The sequence below is a fragment of the Urocampus carinirostris genome, chromosome 1 (genome assembly GCF_059441175.1).
Source record: "Urocampus carinirostris isolate Australia breed hairy pipefish chromosome 1, RoL_Ucar_1.0, whole genome shotgun sequence".
NCBI classification, from domain to species: domain Eukaryota; kingdom Metazoa; phylum Chordata; class Actinopteri; order Syngnathiformes; family Syngnathidae; genus Urocampus; species Urocampus carinirostris.
Window position 1 is genome coordinate 29,240,956 of NC_142349.1, and position 16,876 is coordinate 29,257,831.

Here is a 16,876-nt window from a genome sequence, read left to right on the forward strand (position 1 = left end):
TGTCTTCACTTTGTGCACATTTGTTAACAATTCTCACCAGGTGCGTATGTGGAGTCAGCAGTGCCCCAGCCACCCAGCCTTAAGCCTGCGCCATCCCAACCAGAGGAGACTGAGCTGGGCTTCTGACTGGTTAAGCCAGGTGGAGGTCTGGATGGGGCCGCAACAGACAGCGCCTTAGGAGCCAAGGGGACCTTCCACAGCTCATGGGCCAGAGAGGAGTTTGACACAGAACCAACGCCGGGAGACCATTTCGACTCGCTGGGTCGGGCTGCACGGGCATCAGAGTACAGGCTACTTTACCAAAAAGCAAGGCAGCGGTGAATTTGAATATTGTAATAGCAAATTGAGAGCATCTTGAGCGCAGGTGGGCAAACTACTGCCACCTGGCCTGTGAGAGAAAGCTGAGAGGAGACCAAGGGAAAAATAAGCCACATCAGTCAAACTATGCAGTTTTAAATATGTCCATTGGATGTCAGCTAAGCACCACTCCCTAAGCTATAAGGTTATTCAGTGCCTTGTCATAATCACATATCTACTCTTTATTTTGTTTTTCGTGTTTTGTATTGTAACTATTGTGTGTGTTTGTATTACATGTTTCTGGTTGTTGTGCTGGGATAAACAAGAGGATTTTATTGTCTTATTGTACACTGCATGTTTTTACAGCACTTTGAATGGCAGTGTATTGCCTTAAAAGTAAATACATTTGATTTTATCAATACATCAGCAGTTTTTTCCTCCAGCCAGGCCCTGATGTAATTTTTAATCAAAACAATGTGGACCATGACTGAGTTTGATTGCCCCTGATCTAAAAAGAAAAAAACAAGGGACACATACCTGAAGTGCTTTGTGCTGTACTGGTGAGGGAACCGCTGTGGCTGGAGGCACGAATGGATGACCAGGCACTGTTAGAAGGCATCGTGGTGTTCAGTGTTGAGGATGGCCCTGCAAAGCGAGAGAAAGGGAATAAGGCAGCGATTCTATTTGATGTGATCCAAATTATGTGTCACACAGAGAAATTTGGCATCTTTGGGCACGGAGCAACCTACCATTGTTTCTGTCCCTGAGATGGTCTGTGTCACGGACGGTGTTGATGGAGAGGTTATTGATGACACTACCGGGGGTCACATAAGGGTCAGTCTCAGGGTCAATGTTGGGGTAACCTTTCCAAGGTTCACCGGGTCGGAACTCTAAACAGACACATTCATTGGCTGTGCCCTCAGAAAAAATGCAATGTGGTATGCATCAGTAAACAATCCTGATGTACCTGGGGGCCAGGTGACAGTGTTTCCATGGGGTGGGGGAGAATTGGCACGGGAAGGCCAGCCATCACCCGCTGAGCCCATTGATTGGCCAGAAGGACTCAGAGGAGATGGGCCATTGGAAAGGAAGTCATAGAATGGAGAGTCCTCCAGACGCAGCCCTGACGTAATAGCACCTGTGGAACATTACCCATAACATATAAAATATACTGGCTCAATAAAATCTATTGTTTGAATGGAACTGTCACATAATTATTATTCTTTGAATCACACTATTCTCAATTTTGTCAAGACATTCACAGAGTAATACAATATTGTTAGTGATTTAAAGGAAAAAAAAAAAAAGACAGCAAAAACATTATGTACCAGATTTGCTGTTGTGTTCCAGAGGGTCAGCAACCCACAATTTTTTAAGTCTGGACTGGGGTGGTTCTTTGAAGCCTAAAGCTCCTCCAGCATTAGTACCGACACCCACATCCAAGGAAACATTCAGGTTCGAGTTCAAGCCTGATGAAAGAGAATCAAATACATCTAAGTGTTGCCTCATAAAACTAGTCACACAATGCACACCATTTAAGCTTTTTTTTTTCTTCACTTGTTTACTGCTAGTTAACATACTTAAAGGGAAGTTGCTGAAGGATCCAAGAGTGGAAGTATCCTTCTGCATCTCAGGGTTGTTGTGGGGCAAGTAATTATCCAGGTATGGTTTGAGGGCCGAGGGCTGTTTAAGCACAGAAGTGTCCAGGTGACGTGTTTGCTGCATCATCGATGGAGATGAACCAATAGGGCGTGTCTAAAGACAGCGTGGCAAGTGTTACAAAATAAGACAACCCCAAGGCAAAAAACTTAGGAATGCAATTGTGCCAAACAAACCGGCTCAGGCAGACGTCCCACAGGCATCACTCTCTGGCTCTGAGCCTTTTGCTGCTGCTGCTGCTGCTGCTGTAGGAGGATGAGACGCTAAACCAGAAAAAACAAGAGGTAAGAATATAGCTGAAGAAGTAGTTTTTTGGGGGGTGAAAACAACTTTTATGCTGGGTGTAGCTGATACTTTTGGTACTTTACCTGGAGCTGATTCAGCTGGTTGAGTTGTGAGAGCTGATTAAGCATAGCCACTTGCTGAGGACCCAATAGAGGATTCAGGGCTCCATTCCCACCCGGATATTTCAGCAGAGGTGGAGGAATCTAGGGGAAAGGGTGGATGGTTTTAAAATGTCACAGAAGGCGAGCTTCGTTTATCATTTTAACTCCTACAGAACCATAAGTGAATTTGAGGACTGGCACACGAAGAGTAATGCAGTAAAATGTTTATGAACCAAACATCTATGACTTCACATAAGCTTGTAATGAGCTTGCAATGAAGGGAAAAAAAGTGATCCACAGTATTCTAAACTGATAAACTGTTCTGAGGGACAACAAATAAAACCTATGTTGTACTTTTTATGCCTGACTCAAATTCAACTTGGAGTTGCTTAGCCTTGCTTGATATGGTAGCTACATCCTTTTACATGGAAAGGAAATGAGACAACACAAATGAGATGACAGGGATGACCCTTCATAGACAATTGTGAAATTCCAAGAGTCACTCTAAACCTAAAAATATGGTTGAGAATAATTGGGTGCAAAATCCTGGAATGTAGAAATGTTGGTTATTTAGGTTGAGCTGTATGCATTCGATACCTGAGAAGGCAAGATGGGAGGAGGCACTTGGTTACGGAAGTTGGGATGAGGAAGTTGAGATTGCAGTCCACTTCGGCCCTGTGCTAGGCTGCTGCTGCCCAAAATTGAGTTTACATTCTAAATAATGAGACAAGTCAAAGACAACAAATTCATTAGTCCTCTCAAAAGCATTACAATTAAAACTTTGAATTACAATGCCACCATTAACACCGGAGGAAAACAATCATGGGTCAACTTTCTAGCCAAATGAAGGACTGGTCCTTTCAGAATGCATAGGTAAACAATCTGGCATGTGCCATTATCATGCATAGGTAGCAACAATCTGGCATGTGCCATTATCACAGCCTCTTTGATCAGGAAAAAAAATATGCAGATAGGTCAGGAACGGGCCAGTCAAAACGTCATCAATGATACTGTGGTTGCTACGTTTGACCTCTCAACTGGTTGTACGGACATAAAAGAATATTACTTTGAAAAAGGATAAGCTGTATGCTAGTATACGAGTCGTGAAAAGCTGAGTCTGATTGACAGCTATTATGTTCTAAGCAGCTGGGGCCAACCAGCCTACTAGTTACCCCGCACTTCATTTTGATGGGGCGAGAAGAACAAAAACATCTAAACTCATCAAGAAAACCTGTGTGAAAGCAGACAATGGAAGCAAACTCAACTACCGTAAGATGCAAGAACTAAAGTGGGCACGAGCTAGCCTAGGGTAAGGACATAGGACAGTGAGTGCAAGTGGGAGGGGAAAGAGCTCATGCTTCGACTGGAGGAGCACTGAAGAAGAGAGTGAAACGGACATCTAAAGAAGCCAAATAAATCACGAGCCAAGAAGGGAGCAATGCCAGCAGACACAGACAGGCAGACAAACAGTAATGTGGTTAATGTATGAGCAAGTACTACTGATGTGGTGCCAGGAAAGCAAAGAGAAATAAAGTTAGTAGAAAAAAAGAGGTGCAAGAGCAAAGCACGACCAGCAAAACAAAGAAAACAACAATCAGACTTCGCTAAAATTCAATATTGAAAGGACTTATAGCAAGGAAAGGCACAACGAAATATTGTAAAGCTGCAGTGACTTTAAATGCCCACTATGTGACAACACACCAGTTGGAGCTCCACATTGTTGTCAAAAGAGTAACAAACTAATTCGCAAACCCATTACTTCAAGTGTGCGTTTTATTCATTTAGAACACGACTAATGAGTCTAGTATTAACCAGCTCAGTAGCCTAGATGGTAGGGCGCCCGCTCCGAGACTGGGAGGTCGCTGGGTCAAGCCTTGACCGAGTCATACCTAAGACTTACAACATTGGTACTAATTTCCTCCCTGCTTGGCGCTCGGCATTGAGGGTTGGAATTGGGGGGGTCACCTAATGACTCTCAACACAGCAGTTGGGTCTAAAAACCCGACGCCGATCGAAGGCGACGCGTCACATCAAAAGGTTCGTGTGTCAAATGATTTCCTGTATATATCATGTTTATGGTTTGAACTAGCTGAATAAATAGAATACCATACAATTAGGTGCCAATTTGGATATTAAATCACAATCAAGCAACAATCATTTTTAAGCTAAAGATCTTGTAAAATATTACAGGAAATTGATAACTACCTTAGTTTATGTTAAAAACGATAAAAATACGTTTCAGTATTTATCAAGGGCATAAGGGAAGAAATTACATATTTAATATATGTTTTAAACAAATGTTTTCAAAGATTACCTTGTCATAGTAAGAGCTGCGATCCATTTGGGGCTCTTTGGGGTGCTGGTGTTGAGACCCTGGATTCTTCCCCATTACGCCACTAAAATCCATTGCGTCCATGCGCTTGTCCTGTAGCATACCAGCTCCAGTTTTCATGGAATCATCAGGAGAGTCCCTCTATTAAAAAAAAAAAAAAAAAAAAAAAAAAAAAAAAAAAAAAAAAAAAAAATTCACATAATTGTGGAAAGAATTGATATGGATTCTAAAGCAGAACAGAATAGGCGGTGGTTTGTTTAGTAAGACTCAGGACGGGAGAGCCCTAATTACAACAATCAAAATAGCCTAGTTTGAAGGTTTCCGGTACTCGCTAATTTAGCCGGAATATGGATACCGTTTAACTATCAGGAACAAAAAAATGCATGCGTGGCCAACAGGATGTCAGACTGAGCAAACTGCATATAGTGTAAGTTAAACCATTATGAGCATGCATTATTAAGTTTGTATGAAAACAAAAGGATGACACACATTCTATAGTACAAGGGTCTCCAACGTGGTGTTCGTGGGCACCAGGGTTAAACTTGCAGTTTCTGTATCAATATTATTTACTTGGTTCTGAAATATAAGCATGCTTCTTGAAAATGGGTTGCGAAGATAATGTATTTTTAGTCGACATGTGATATTGCTTTCAACAGCCCACCGATGTTGTAGAGTGTCTGCTTGGTTCAACCAGTGATGATACTTAAACAGTGTCTTTCTGCCAATTAAGTTATAAAATTATGTAATTACTAGCTATCCAATTAGGATGGAGTGTAGATGTTTGCGTTGGATTTTCATGAAGACATTTAAAATGAGTGGGGGTGGAAGGTACCCATCTAGGGATATACAAGGGTTTGCTTGATGCGTAAAATTCAAAGAAATTAGTATTTTTCCCATTCCTTTAATAGATTTTATTCACAGCTAAACATGATAAATTACAAAACTTAAGCTAAGTTTCAGGGAGATGAGATCTTTTTGCACAGACATGACCTGTGTCGATCTGTGGAAGTCCGTCTGAATCGTACAAATTGATTTTTTTACAGCAGACCCAGGCCACTGTCATATGTGTTCCTAAATTCATTACATGCCTTATATTTCAGAATGCGACATGGGTGTTAAGGGTCGAGATGCATCCACGTGACCTGCACGTCTTAAGAGAGGTGGAAAGAGCGTAGAAATAAACAACCATGGCGGACGAAAATAGGGAAAGCAATGGAGGTTTTGGATTTAATTAATATTTGAAGGGAAAACTAGGTTCAGTTCAGGCAGCTTAACAACTCTCAAATTATTATGCCATGCTTCTAGCATCCATGAGTAATTCTGCAAACAATAGGCGCATTGTGTGTGACATCACGTGTTCTCCTTTGCGCATGCGGAAACACTTGTGTTCACTGAGGAGACACAAGATCGCAAACAAGTCACATTTTGTTTGAAATGTGAACTATCTTACAAAATATATAATTTCACCCCAAAAATAACTGAATTAAACTCTGTAGTATGAACCTAGCCTCATACTTGTGAGTCCCGTACAATGTTACATAGATGCTACCCAGTGTTCAAACTGAGAAATCACCTGTGCCTCCAGATTGAGCAAGATGAACAACTTTCGTTATTGCTTCAACTCTCAGGGCCCAACTCGGTTTTTGCAAAAGAAATTCTGTGTTGATTTGATCACGTTTCTTGTCTAATGCAAATTACCAAAGCCCAACAAGCAATTGAAGACATTGTGTTTTTGTTTTCACATAACAGATGATTGCAGTTAATTCAGCTCACCGCTAGAGTGGAGAACACTTACAGAAAAGCTCATGTTGTTGAACTGGTTCATGAAAGGCTTAATCCAAGGCTCATCTGATTTGTTGACTGGTTTGTTTATCTAAAAATCAAAAACAATTCGCGTTAAACAAGACAGAAGTTAAATTGGTAACAGAAATTGTAGCAATACCTGCACGGCATACAATTGACTATTCAAATTATTTATTGAATCCAAGTTGAGGGGTCAAAGAACAATTGTACCTTGCATGATCCCTTATGCTTGTAATTCCAGGTGTTTTGGTCCTGTGATCTGTTGTCTTGTTGGTTGTTAGTCCACATCCCGATCTCTATTTCTTCTTCCTGGTCCCAACTGTTATCCATTGAGTCATCACCGCGCCATGTGTCCATTGGTTTGGAACCCAGGCCTAGAATGCAAAAGGAACCCCCCCCCAAAAAATATATGAATATTCAACTTAAAAACAGCATTTTGACACAATTACCAGAAAATTTGCTACACAAACCAGATTTATGACGACCGCCCCAACTAGAAGCAGGCTCTCTATTATCCCGTGGAGGTTCATTCCAGCTGGAGCGGGTGTCCACTGGTTTGCCCCAGGCGGATGTCCCATTGTCCACTGTTATAGGTGGAGCAGATGAGGTTTCATCCCAGGTTGAAGACTCTTGTTTTTGGGAGTAAGGCTCTCCCCAACCTAAAGAAAAAGATTTAAAATGCCTTTTACAAAGATAATACATCGGTAGCTGAAAAACATTAACACAAGGCTGCAAAAGTGCCAACCCCAAAGTGGTCCTTATAAAAACCCCCATTAAACATTCTGATCCCCAAAACAAGCATCAGAATATCACTGCTGACCCAACGGTCACTAGAGCCAACTTTTGCCGTCATATGTGAGGCTGGTGCTCTTTATTTATGAGAGTTTGTGTTACAGTTGACTTGCAAACTGTGGTAGCCTCTCCTTTCACATTTGGGTAGAGTCCAAGGACACATCTTTGTAAAAATAGGCCAGGTCATAGAGAGAGACTCCAGTTTCTCATATGCAAGAGTGAACAGATCACGTAAACTGCCACAAATTAAGGCCCCGAGAGATCCATGTAAAGACAGATACTCAGACTCTAAGAAAGCTATAAAAACAGAACCGCAGCAAAAGCATACAAGCACACAAAGATTAAAAACTGCAGTTCAAACGTTTCAAGATGCCCAAGGCACTCATGTTTGTACATAGTAAAATAGTATTCATTTTTTAAATAAAACTCTTATTATGAACTGCCCCATCTAAAACCATATACATTTTTACTCATCATCATTGCTGCCGAGGAGGCCAATCTTTTTTATCCCCTTTGCTGTTCCTGTTAGCTCAAACAGCAGAATCCCAGCTAAACCCAAATAGGCCCTTCCCCTTTATGCTCCCAGCTTTTCGCACAGACCATTTTAATTTGCGCACAAGCTGACCTGTCAACTGCATGCCTCTCAACCTTAAAAGTCTGGAGTCTCTATTGCAAAAGCAATTGGCAAGCAGAGGAGAAAAGGCGGAAGAGAGCCTAATAAAAGAGGGAAGTGGTGGGGGTAGGAGGGTGGTCAAGGGATTCAATGATGCTCTTAGCATTCCTAAGGGATGACTCAGACACATTCACATCAAGTTTGCTGCAAAGACACTGGCTGTAGGGGTTTGCTCCCCTCCAGGCTTTCCCAGTACATGTAACCTTCAACAAATCTACCATAAATTTCGGACTATAAGCTGCTATTTTCCCCCCGAAATTTTCAACCCTGCGGCTTATTCAGAAATGCGGCCAATTTATGTAATTTTTCTAACTGGCCGCCAGCGGCGCTCAAGTATGAGAGGTAAGATTTGGACCGGTGGAATATATGTGCCGAGGAAGATCACAAGCTATGAGCGTAAACATACACTCATCGTGCAAATTGCACAAAATAAGGCTCATGACGCAGCCACTATTTGAAAGCAAACGGGCATATTGCTGGGGTGTGTTGAAGTAAGGGAGCGTGGGACGACGTCATCATGATAATGTTTCTTTCCGATATAGAGAAAGACAACTTAGATGTCATTAACAAGGAGGAAGAAGCGGATGGCCTGCCGTGATTCTTACAATTGCGAGTTTTATTTTCTTCACAGACTAACTTGTAGGGATGCGAGCGTCTTTTTAGTAGCGTGAGGCTACCTCCCAAAGGCACGGTTTAGGATGAAAGTTATATTATTATTAAAGCTTTGAAAACTCTCGATGTACTGTCTTTCTTTGTAAATATGTGTAATATGTATTTGCAACTGTATATTTCTGTAATGTATTTATTTGAGACACTTATTCTGCACGAGCAAATCAAAAAAGAGGGGCGGAGCAAACGCCAACGCTGATGGGAAAGTGGGGACCGGTAAAGGTGAGTTTTTGTGGACGAGGCGGACAATAATGGATATATATTTTTCCCACCCTTACCTTTGGAAATATACACTTTTTTTCCTTGGATTACTATCAACGGGCACACAGAATCTGCAGGTCTGCAACAAATTTTAAGTACCTATATCATTTTGAGTTCATTTTGGCAGCTGTGATTTTGACTGTGCTTCAATGAAGGACATTTAGTTTCAATCGCAGGACTTGAAGTTTGGCTTGGATTAATCTCGTGTTTGTTTTATGTGGGTGCATGCAGCTTATATACAGGTGCGGCTTGTGTACGGACACAATCGGTTTTCCCCTTAAAATGTGATGGGTGCGGCTTATAATCAGGTGTGCTCTATAGTCCGGAATTTACGGTAATTGTTTGCATGTCAATTTTAATAGAATAGAATATACCTAAAATACCATTAGTCAATTTCAAGCATGATTATTCAAAAGGAATATGTTTTAACATTTTCATCATTAACAGTGCATACACAACACTTGAGCCAACATACAGTACCAGCTTTATTTTACCATTTTATCCACCCAATTTCTGTATTTCCCTATAATGTACTTTCACGCCCATAAGGCGCACACACACGTCTCAGATTTCATTCAAAATGTTAGGTGAGCCCCATCACACAGGGCACTTTTTTTGGCGGACGTGACTGAGTACAGTAGTGTGGGATTCCCTGCGAAAATGAACTGTGGGCGTCGCCGTTATCGTTTGAATCGCGGGCGTTGCCCCCATCGTATACAAACAAGCAATGAAAAGGGCCGGATGGACGAAGGCATGATGAAAGAATGGCTATGGGATGTTTGGAAGACCAGGTGGGTTTTTTTTCAAGTCGCCCCTTCGCTCTTGATTTGCAACTATGCGTGCCCATCTGACAGCTGATGTGAAAAAACAAGCATCTTTATTGTGCCTTTTCTTTCCAATATCACTGGTATTAAAAATTGTATATGGTATGCTATAAAGCTTTTAACGCTGATATGTCAAATTATGAACAGATAAAACAGTAGACAAAAGTTTCTGATTTCTGGTCATCAAACGAGACATGACACATGAATACATTGTATTCGACTTGAATTAACAGATCCCGTGCACGCTAGATAGATACTTTAGTCATCATGTAAGGGAAAGTCACATTTCCAGCAGTATCCTCATGTTAAAAATTAAATAAGATCCCAAAATGCCCAAGATAACATAAAGAATAAAGAACATTTAAATAATGTTCCAAAAAATAGACACTGTAATAAAAAAAGCCAAATCTGCAAATGTAAGGTTAGGGTTTAATGTGGTCTTTTACTCCCCCGGTTGGAGTTAAAGAGCCTCATGGCATGTGGGACAAATGATCTCCACAGTCTGTCCGCGGAACAAGACAGCGACGGCAGTCTGTCACTGAAGCTGCTCCTCTGCCTGGAGATGATACTGTGTAATGGATGTAAAGAATTGTCCACGATTGACAGCAGCTTGTTCAGTGCCTGTCTTCAGCCACAGTTGTCAGGCTTTCCAGCTCTGTGCTCACAACAGAGCCTGCCTTCTTCACCAGTTTATTCAGACGAGAGGCATCCTCCTTCGTAGTGCTGCCTCCCAACACACTGCCGCATAGAAGAGGGCGCTCGCCACAACAGTTAGCTTTTTGCAGATGTTGAAGGACGCCCACCTTCTGAGGAAGTATGGTTAGCTTTGTCCTTTCCTGCACAGAGCTTCTGTGTTGGCAGTCCAGTCTATTGTCCAGCTGCACACCCAGGCATTTGTAGGTCTGGACCAACTCTACACAACTCTCGCGAGGGGTGACAATTCTCAGTATGGAGACACTTTAGGCACACACCGACCGCTAAGGGTGCGGCGTGGGAGCGATGGATGACTGAAGGGTAGGAGGAAGCGCCGGGCGGGTTACACCACAATTTGTGAATGGATTGTAAACGCAAGGGGTGGCGTTTCTGCTCAGACTGTCGTTCCATCATTTTCAAAAGCAGGCATAATTCCCGAAGGGCCAAAAGGCACGGAAAGTGACTGAAAATTAAGCTTGGGCGCAGCTTTTTATGTCCGAGACGGAGGATGAAGAGTTGAGGACTTTGTGTAAAAATGTAAATACCATACTATGTATTTGTTTAAACAATTTTGTTGTTTTACTTTGTGATAAATACTTAATGAACCCCAATCAAACTCAGTTTTGTTCCCAGTGCTTTTTTGGTTTTTAATACGCACACTTAATGCTGTATTAAAGACGGTCGCATGTGACTCGCATCTAATAGGCCAATGCGCCATACGAGCAGACGAAAAAAAAAAAATCATTCGAGCCAAGAAGAATGCGCCCTTAAAAAAAAAAAAAAAAAAAAAGAGTGCGTGAAAATATGGTAAATGAAATTAAATGATCTAATCTACACTTAATGCATTTTAAGCAAAAAGCAAAAACTAACAGTTCTTTCAGGCAATGGCAAGAACTTGGAATTATGTAAGAAAGTGCACATTAATCGGGTAATTACAACTAAAATGATTTAAAATCTATTTTTAGGAAAGGTAATAGAACAGTGAAACTTGCACTTTGTATTGAAACCACTTAAGAGAAAAAAAAAATACTTTGGCGAAATTACACCATTTCATACTACAATAATCGGGACAAAAACATTCATAAGAAGTCATTTTGCCAAAGTAAATAATTCAATATTGTGTTGACCCAGGTGGTTTGTAAAATGCAGTATTTATCGAACTTACCTGAACTACCATCTTTGTCTTGACCGCGAGGCAGCATCTGCTGAGAATGATGTGTCGAACTATGCGATTGGTGAGACTGATGTTGAGAAGATGGGCCCATGCTGTCCTGATCCGACTGGCCAGTTTTGTTCCACAGGTTGACAGCCCCACTGTGGTATTTCCCTATTGTTACAAAATGGATCATATTACAGTTCAAAGTCAAAATCTATTATTTAGATGATTGTCAAAAGAACACTTACATGAATGAAACATGCACGTGTGTGCCTTACCTGGATCGCCCCAAGCTGCAGTTCCATCATCAATGTCCATTCGTCGACGAACAGATTCTGGAGAAGGTTCCTGCCAGCCAGTTGAAGCTTCATCTTTTTGACCCACTGAGGGCATGGGACCTCCCAACCACCCTAACAAAACCAAATACATTCATGATATGAATCTGTGATACCTTGTAGTTTTGAATAAAAAGTACGTAGGTGACTAATAAAGGACGAGTTAGCAATAGCACAACATAGAAGCTGGAAGTGGCTCCTTGACAGACAATACACAAAGTAGCCCACGCTAGCACTGCGAATTAATTACCATTGCATAGTAATGTCATTCACCGAATCAAGTCCTAATTTGTTTAAAAGAACAAAGAAATTTGGAAATGTATCATTGCAACGCATGAACATTCATTTACCTGTAGGCTTGTTATTGGCTCTTGACATGTTAGACTCTGGAACTTTACCCCACTCGTTGGAAGTATAGGCCGATTTCGAGCTGGAGTCACCCCAGTTTTGGGAACCCTGGTTGTTTTTGACAGGCTCACCCCAACCCTGGCTCTTCTCGAGATGGCTGGGTTTGGAGTCGCCCCAGTTGGAGCCCGAGTTCGGAGTATTCTGGTCTGGTGTATTTGACCCTCCACTTCCTCCCCAGGTGTTACTGCTACTAGTATTGGTCCGCCCTGGCTCACTCCAACATCCAGAACCCGATCGGTCACTGTCGCTGTCCCAGCTCACTGAACCCGCACTTTTGTGGGGATTTTCCCAGTGGTTGTTTGACATAGATCTTGAACCATCTACAGTGGTATTCCAGCCATCATCCTCATTTCCTCTGCTGGAGCCCCAACCCTGCTGTTGTTTGGGTACATTAGTCCATGTATTGGACCTGAAACAAAATTTAAAAAGATGAAATATATTAGCCAATGAGATTTAGCAAACAAGATGAACATAAATTACAACTGTAGAAAAATGTCTCATTCACCTGTCATCTTTGCTGATGTTACCGCTACTCCCTTTATAACTCGATCCACCATCCCACCCAGAGCCACCTGCAGGGCCTTTGTTTTCCCACCCAGAGACAGATCTTGGCTCTGTCCAATCAGATCTTCCGGTATCTGTTCCCACATTACCAGGCACCACACCCCATCCTGTTAATTTAGGAAGGAACTGGTTCAATTTATATCATTCTACGTCCAAGATTTTCCGCTTTAAAATGAAAGTTATTCTCATACATACCTGCACTCCCAGAGGACTGTGTAGGCCCCATATGTGATGGTGTTGGGGTTACCCAACTAGGTCGATGTTTCCTTTCCTCTCCCCTGAGAGCCATTTGTTGCTTGTTGGTAGAACTAATATCCCAAGCAGTATTCTGGCGTATGGGTGTTTGCCCCCATCCAGTATTGGACAGAACCCTTGGGTCTACATCAGTTTTACTCGGAAATGATATGAACATTGACGGATTGTTGACTTTTCTTCGAATCCCACCTTTCGACAGGAAAATCTCTCGGTCTGAGCTGGATTGGCCGCCAGAGCTCTCTACGCTTCCCTCACTTCCCCCAGAGTGGCTCCAGCCTCCTGATACACCTGCCGGGCTTGTGTTGGCCGGCCCTGCAGCTCCTATGCCCATGGCATCATCCTCGAGGCTCTTCCAACCATTGTTAGCAGCGACTCCTTTATGACTTTCAATATCCGAATGGTTGTTAGCATGGGTTGAGCCCCACTCTCCATTTGAGTGCTTGTTAAATGTGGAGGAAGATGTACTGCTTCCCCATGGGCGAGGTACCCCTAAAGAAGAGCTCACTGTAGTTTGGTTTTCAGTCCCAGGCATTTGTCCTGTGGTGCCTGGGATTTGATTTGTACTGGCACTCCAGGGTTGGTTGCTTTGACTCACATTTGGGTTACCTGAAGGCCCCTGATCCCAACGTGAAACCCCAGTGTTAGGGTGGTTACTATTACTCTTTACAGCAGCAGTAGAGGGCAGTTGGGAATTCCCAGCCGGCATTAAGGCAGGGGATTGTGGGTTCACAGTGTCTGATTTTGGGGGACCCTTATCTCCAGAGTATGTGGATGAATCCCAAGACGTACCAAAGGTTCCAGGGAGACACATCTCTACATGGGGGCCCTGGGGAGCAGATGAAGTGTTACCATTGAGCAGTGAACTACCATTCCCAGCTCCCCCAACTGAGCCCCAGGTACATTCTCCGCTCAGTTGAGATGAGCCCATAGAGTTTGGTTGAATAGAGGTCATTGTTGTGTTAGTAGTAGTATTAGTATAAGTAGTAGTAGTTTTCATCGTCATAGTGTTATTTGGTCCATTGGATTCGGTGTTAAGGTTGGCGGAATGGGGGCCACCATTTCCACTGTTGCTGCTTCCTAACACATTGATGCTTGATGTACCATTATTCACCTCAACGTTTGCCATCATACTGATATTTTCCGGAGCTAAGCCCCCCCATCCGAGCAGGGGGCCCTGTTGGAGGGCAACGCCCGATTTTGAATTAATCCCCTGAGGCTGTAGAGGCCGTTGGCCCTGGGACAGAGGGCTCAGGGTCGAATTTTGCGGCCAGGCACCATGGTTGGCATTTGGGGGTATGGTAGTAGGAGTCAATCCTCCGTTTATGCAAGCGGCGCTTTCGCTGGAAGCCATCATGGAGGTGCCTGAATGAGTGCCCCAACCGCTGCAGTTATTAACAAGCTTGTTATTGTTACCCATGTTATTGCTACCAATACTGCCGGACCCCACCACAGAGTAGTGTGGGTGTCCAGTTATGATGCCATTTCCAATTTTTGCACAACAGGTTGTTCCAACTCCACCACTATTAACCTGACGACTGTTGCCATTGCTGTCTCCGTTCAAAGTAATGCCAACCATCATGTCAGAGGAAGGGGTAAATATTGAAGACTCAGGGGAAGAAGCATTTCCTGACATCATCCCAGCTGTTACAGCAATTGAAGTGAAGTTATTCTCAGAGAGTGTCGACGGGCTCGAATCTGCATCCATGCATTCTGACGCCAACTCCGGGTCTGACCCTGACCCACAGCCGGAGGAGGAAGAGGAACAAGAGAAAGAAGACGATGAAGGGGCCCAGACAGAAGAACTAGTTGAGGAAGGTTTGTTGGTATTATCGCTGCTTCCGTCCACTAAGACCTTTTCCCAGTTGCTGTTGCCGTTGCCACTGCAGGGAGACCCAGAAGACCAGGGAGAGGGTTCATATTGCGAGTCCAAGCCAGGGTGTTCCAGGCCTTGAAGGAAGAACAAAAACCAAGAGTTATGCACATTGAAGTAAAAATTCTATCCTGTGTTCAATGTACAATAGTAGAGTGTCTTTGTTCTGGTGACAAGTCACTTGTAAAAATGCTTTAGGATAAAAAAAAAAAAAAGGATGGATAAAAAAAATAACATGTCAATGTATTGACTCGTCCTTTCCAATTATAGAAATATGTACTAGCTCAGTTTAAGGAAAGTTAAATTCAAGACTCTAAAACCTTTTAATGCCCTTTGAAATCCAAATTTTAGACCAAGTAGATAAAAAAAAAATCTTAACATTTTTAAAACTTTCGAAAATTTGATTCAAGACATTTAATGCTAATATAGGCCTTGTTTTTAGAATAGTGAATTAAAAGCCTTTTAGAGTTCAAGGATCCGCAGGAACCCTATAACTGTAATTAGTAATCAAGCAAAGCGCCAACATTGAAAAGAAAATGGGCAGGCAGAGGAGTGGGAGTAAATTGGCAAAGTTAACAAATTTAACAAGACTAAATTTAAAATTCAGATTCAGATCTACTTTATTGTCATTCTGGTACACGTGTATACAGAACGAAATGTCGATACATCTGACCCGCACAGTTTCCTTGAATGTACAGATATAAATAAAATGTTGTATTGAGTTGTAGTATTGAGTGCTAATAATATACTAAATAATTATGGCTATGTATAGAATTTTACAGTAGTGCAAATAGTGCAAGAGGAGTAGCTAACCAGATGTGCAAAATGGGCAGTCAGGTAAACAAGTCAGGTAAACAGAACAATAACACTGTAACAATAAAGCTGTAAGTACAATAGCGCAGAGAAACAGATGTGCAAGGAGTGGCTAGCTATAAAGAACTGCCAGTAGTGCAAAAAGTCAAACAAAACCCACAGATGTACAGATTAGCAGCAGTTTAGATTTACTATGTGTTTGAGTGACCATTTAACAGTCTAATGGCCAGGGGGACAAGACTATTGTGGAACCTGGTGGTCCTGCACCGCACACTGCAGTACCTCTTCCCAGAGGCTAGCAGAGTGAACAGTCCATGATGCGGGTGAGAGGGGTCCCTGATAATGTTCTTAGCTTGGGATAGGCAGCGCTTCTGGCCAATGTCCTGAATGGAGGGAAGAGAAGTCCCGATGATTTTCTCTGCTGTCCTCGTCACCCTCCTCACACTACCCCAGTCAGTAGCGCTGCAGCCTCCACACCACACAGAGATACAGCTGGTCAGGATACTCTCTGTCGTGCCCCTGTAGAATGTGATGAGGGAGGGTGGGGGCAGGTGGGCTCTCCTCATCCTTTGCAGGAAGTACAGGCGCTGCTGTGCCCTCTTAACCAGTGATGCAGTGTTCACGGACCAGGTGAGTTTGTTTGTGATGTGCACCCCTAGGAACTTGATGCTGCTGACAACCTCCACAGCCTTGTTGTTGATGAAAAGTGGGGCATGGTTGGGCTGTTTTTTTCTGAAGTCGACAATGATCTCTTTAGTTTTGTCAACATTCAGGACCAGGCTGTTGTCCCTGCACCAGCCCACCAACTGCTCCACCTCCTCTCTGTAGGCCAGGTCGTTGTCGTCCCTGATGAGGCCCACCACTGTTGTGTCGTCCGCAAACTTCACGATGTGGTTTGTGGCGGACCTAGGGACGCAGTCGTGTGTCATCAGGGTGAACAGCAAGGGGCTCAGGACACAGCCTTGGGGGGAGCCCGTGCTGAGGTTGATGACATCGGAGATGTTCTGACCAATCCGCACTGACTGGGGTCTGTCAGTGAGGAAGTCCAGCAGCCAGTTCCGCAGGGGGGTGTTGAAACCCAAGAGT

General features: G+C 43.0%; 1 protein-coding gene across 1 annotated transcript in view; it reads right to left on the minus strand.

The window, feature by feature from the left end:
- The window catches only part of tnrc6a (trinucleotide repeat containing adaptor 6A), a 42,504-nt gene that overhangs the window by 6,683 nt on the left and 18,945 nt on the right, over positions 1-16,876 (minus strand). Inside the window, exons 5-22 of the mRNA XM_088333914.1 lie at positions 13,048-15,054; positions 12,794-12,959; positions 12,231-12,697; positions 11,824-11,955; positions 11,555-11,716; positions 6,948-7,136; positions 6,688-6,851; positions 6,470-6,547; positions 4,657-4,815; positions 2,940-3,056; positions 2,325-2,444; positions 2,133-2,219; positions 1,878-2,052; positions 1,626-1,766; positions 1,265-1,435; positions 1,047-1,187; positions 835-942; positions 38-268 (exon numbers count right to left, since the gene is read on the minus strand). Coding sequence (XP_088190040.1) covers positions 38-268; positions 835-942; positions 1,047-1,187; positions 1,265-1,435; positions 1,626-1,766; positions 1,878-2,052; positions 2,133-2,219; positions 2,325-2,444; positions 2,940-3,056; positions 4,657-4,815; positions 6,470-6,547; positions 6,688-6,851; positions 6,948-7,136; positions 11,555-11,716; positions 11,824-11,955; positions 12,231-12,697; positions 12,794-12,959; positions 13,048-15,054 — 4,815 coding nt within the window. The remainder of the gene's footprint in view (positions 1-37; positions 269-834; positions 943-1,046; positions 1,188-1,264; positions 1,436-1,625; positions 1,767-1,877; positions 2,053-2,132; positions 2,220-2,324; positions 2,445-2,939; positions 3,057-4,656; positions 4,816-6,469; positions 6,548-6,687; positions 6,852-6,947; positions 7,137-11,554; positions 11,717-11,823; positions 11,956-12,230; positions 12,698-12,793; positions 12,960-13,047; positions 15,055-16,876) is intronic.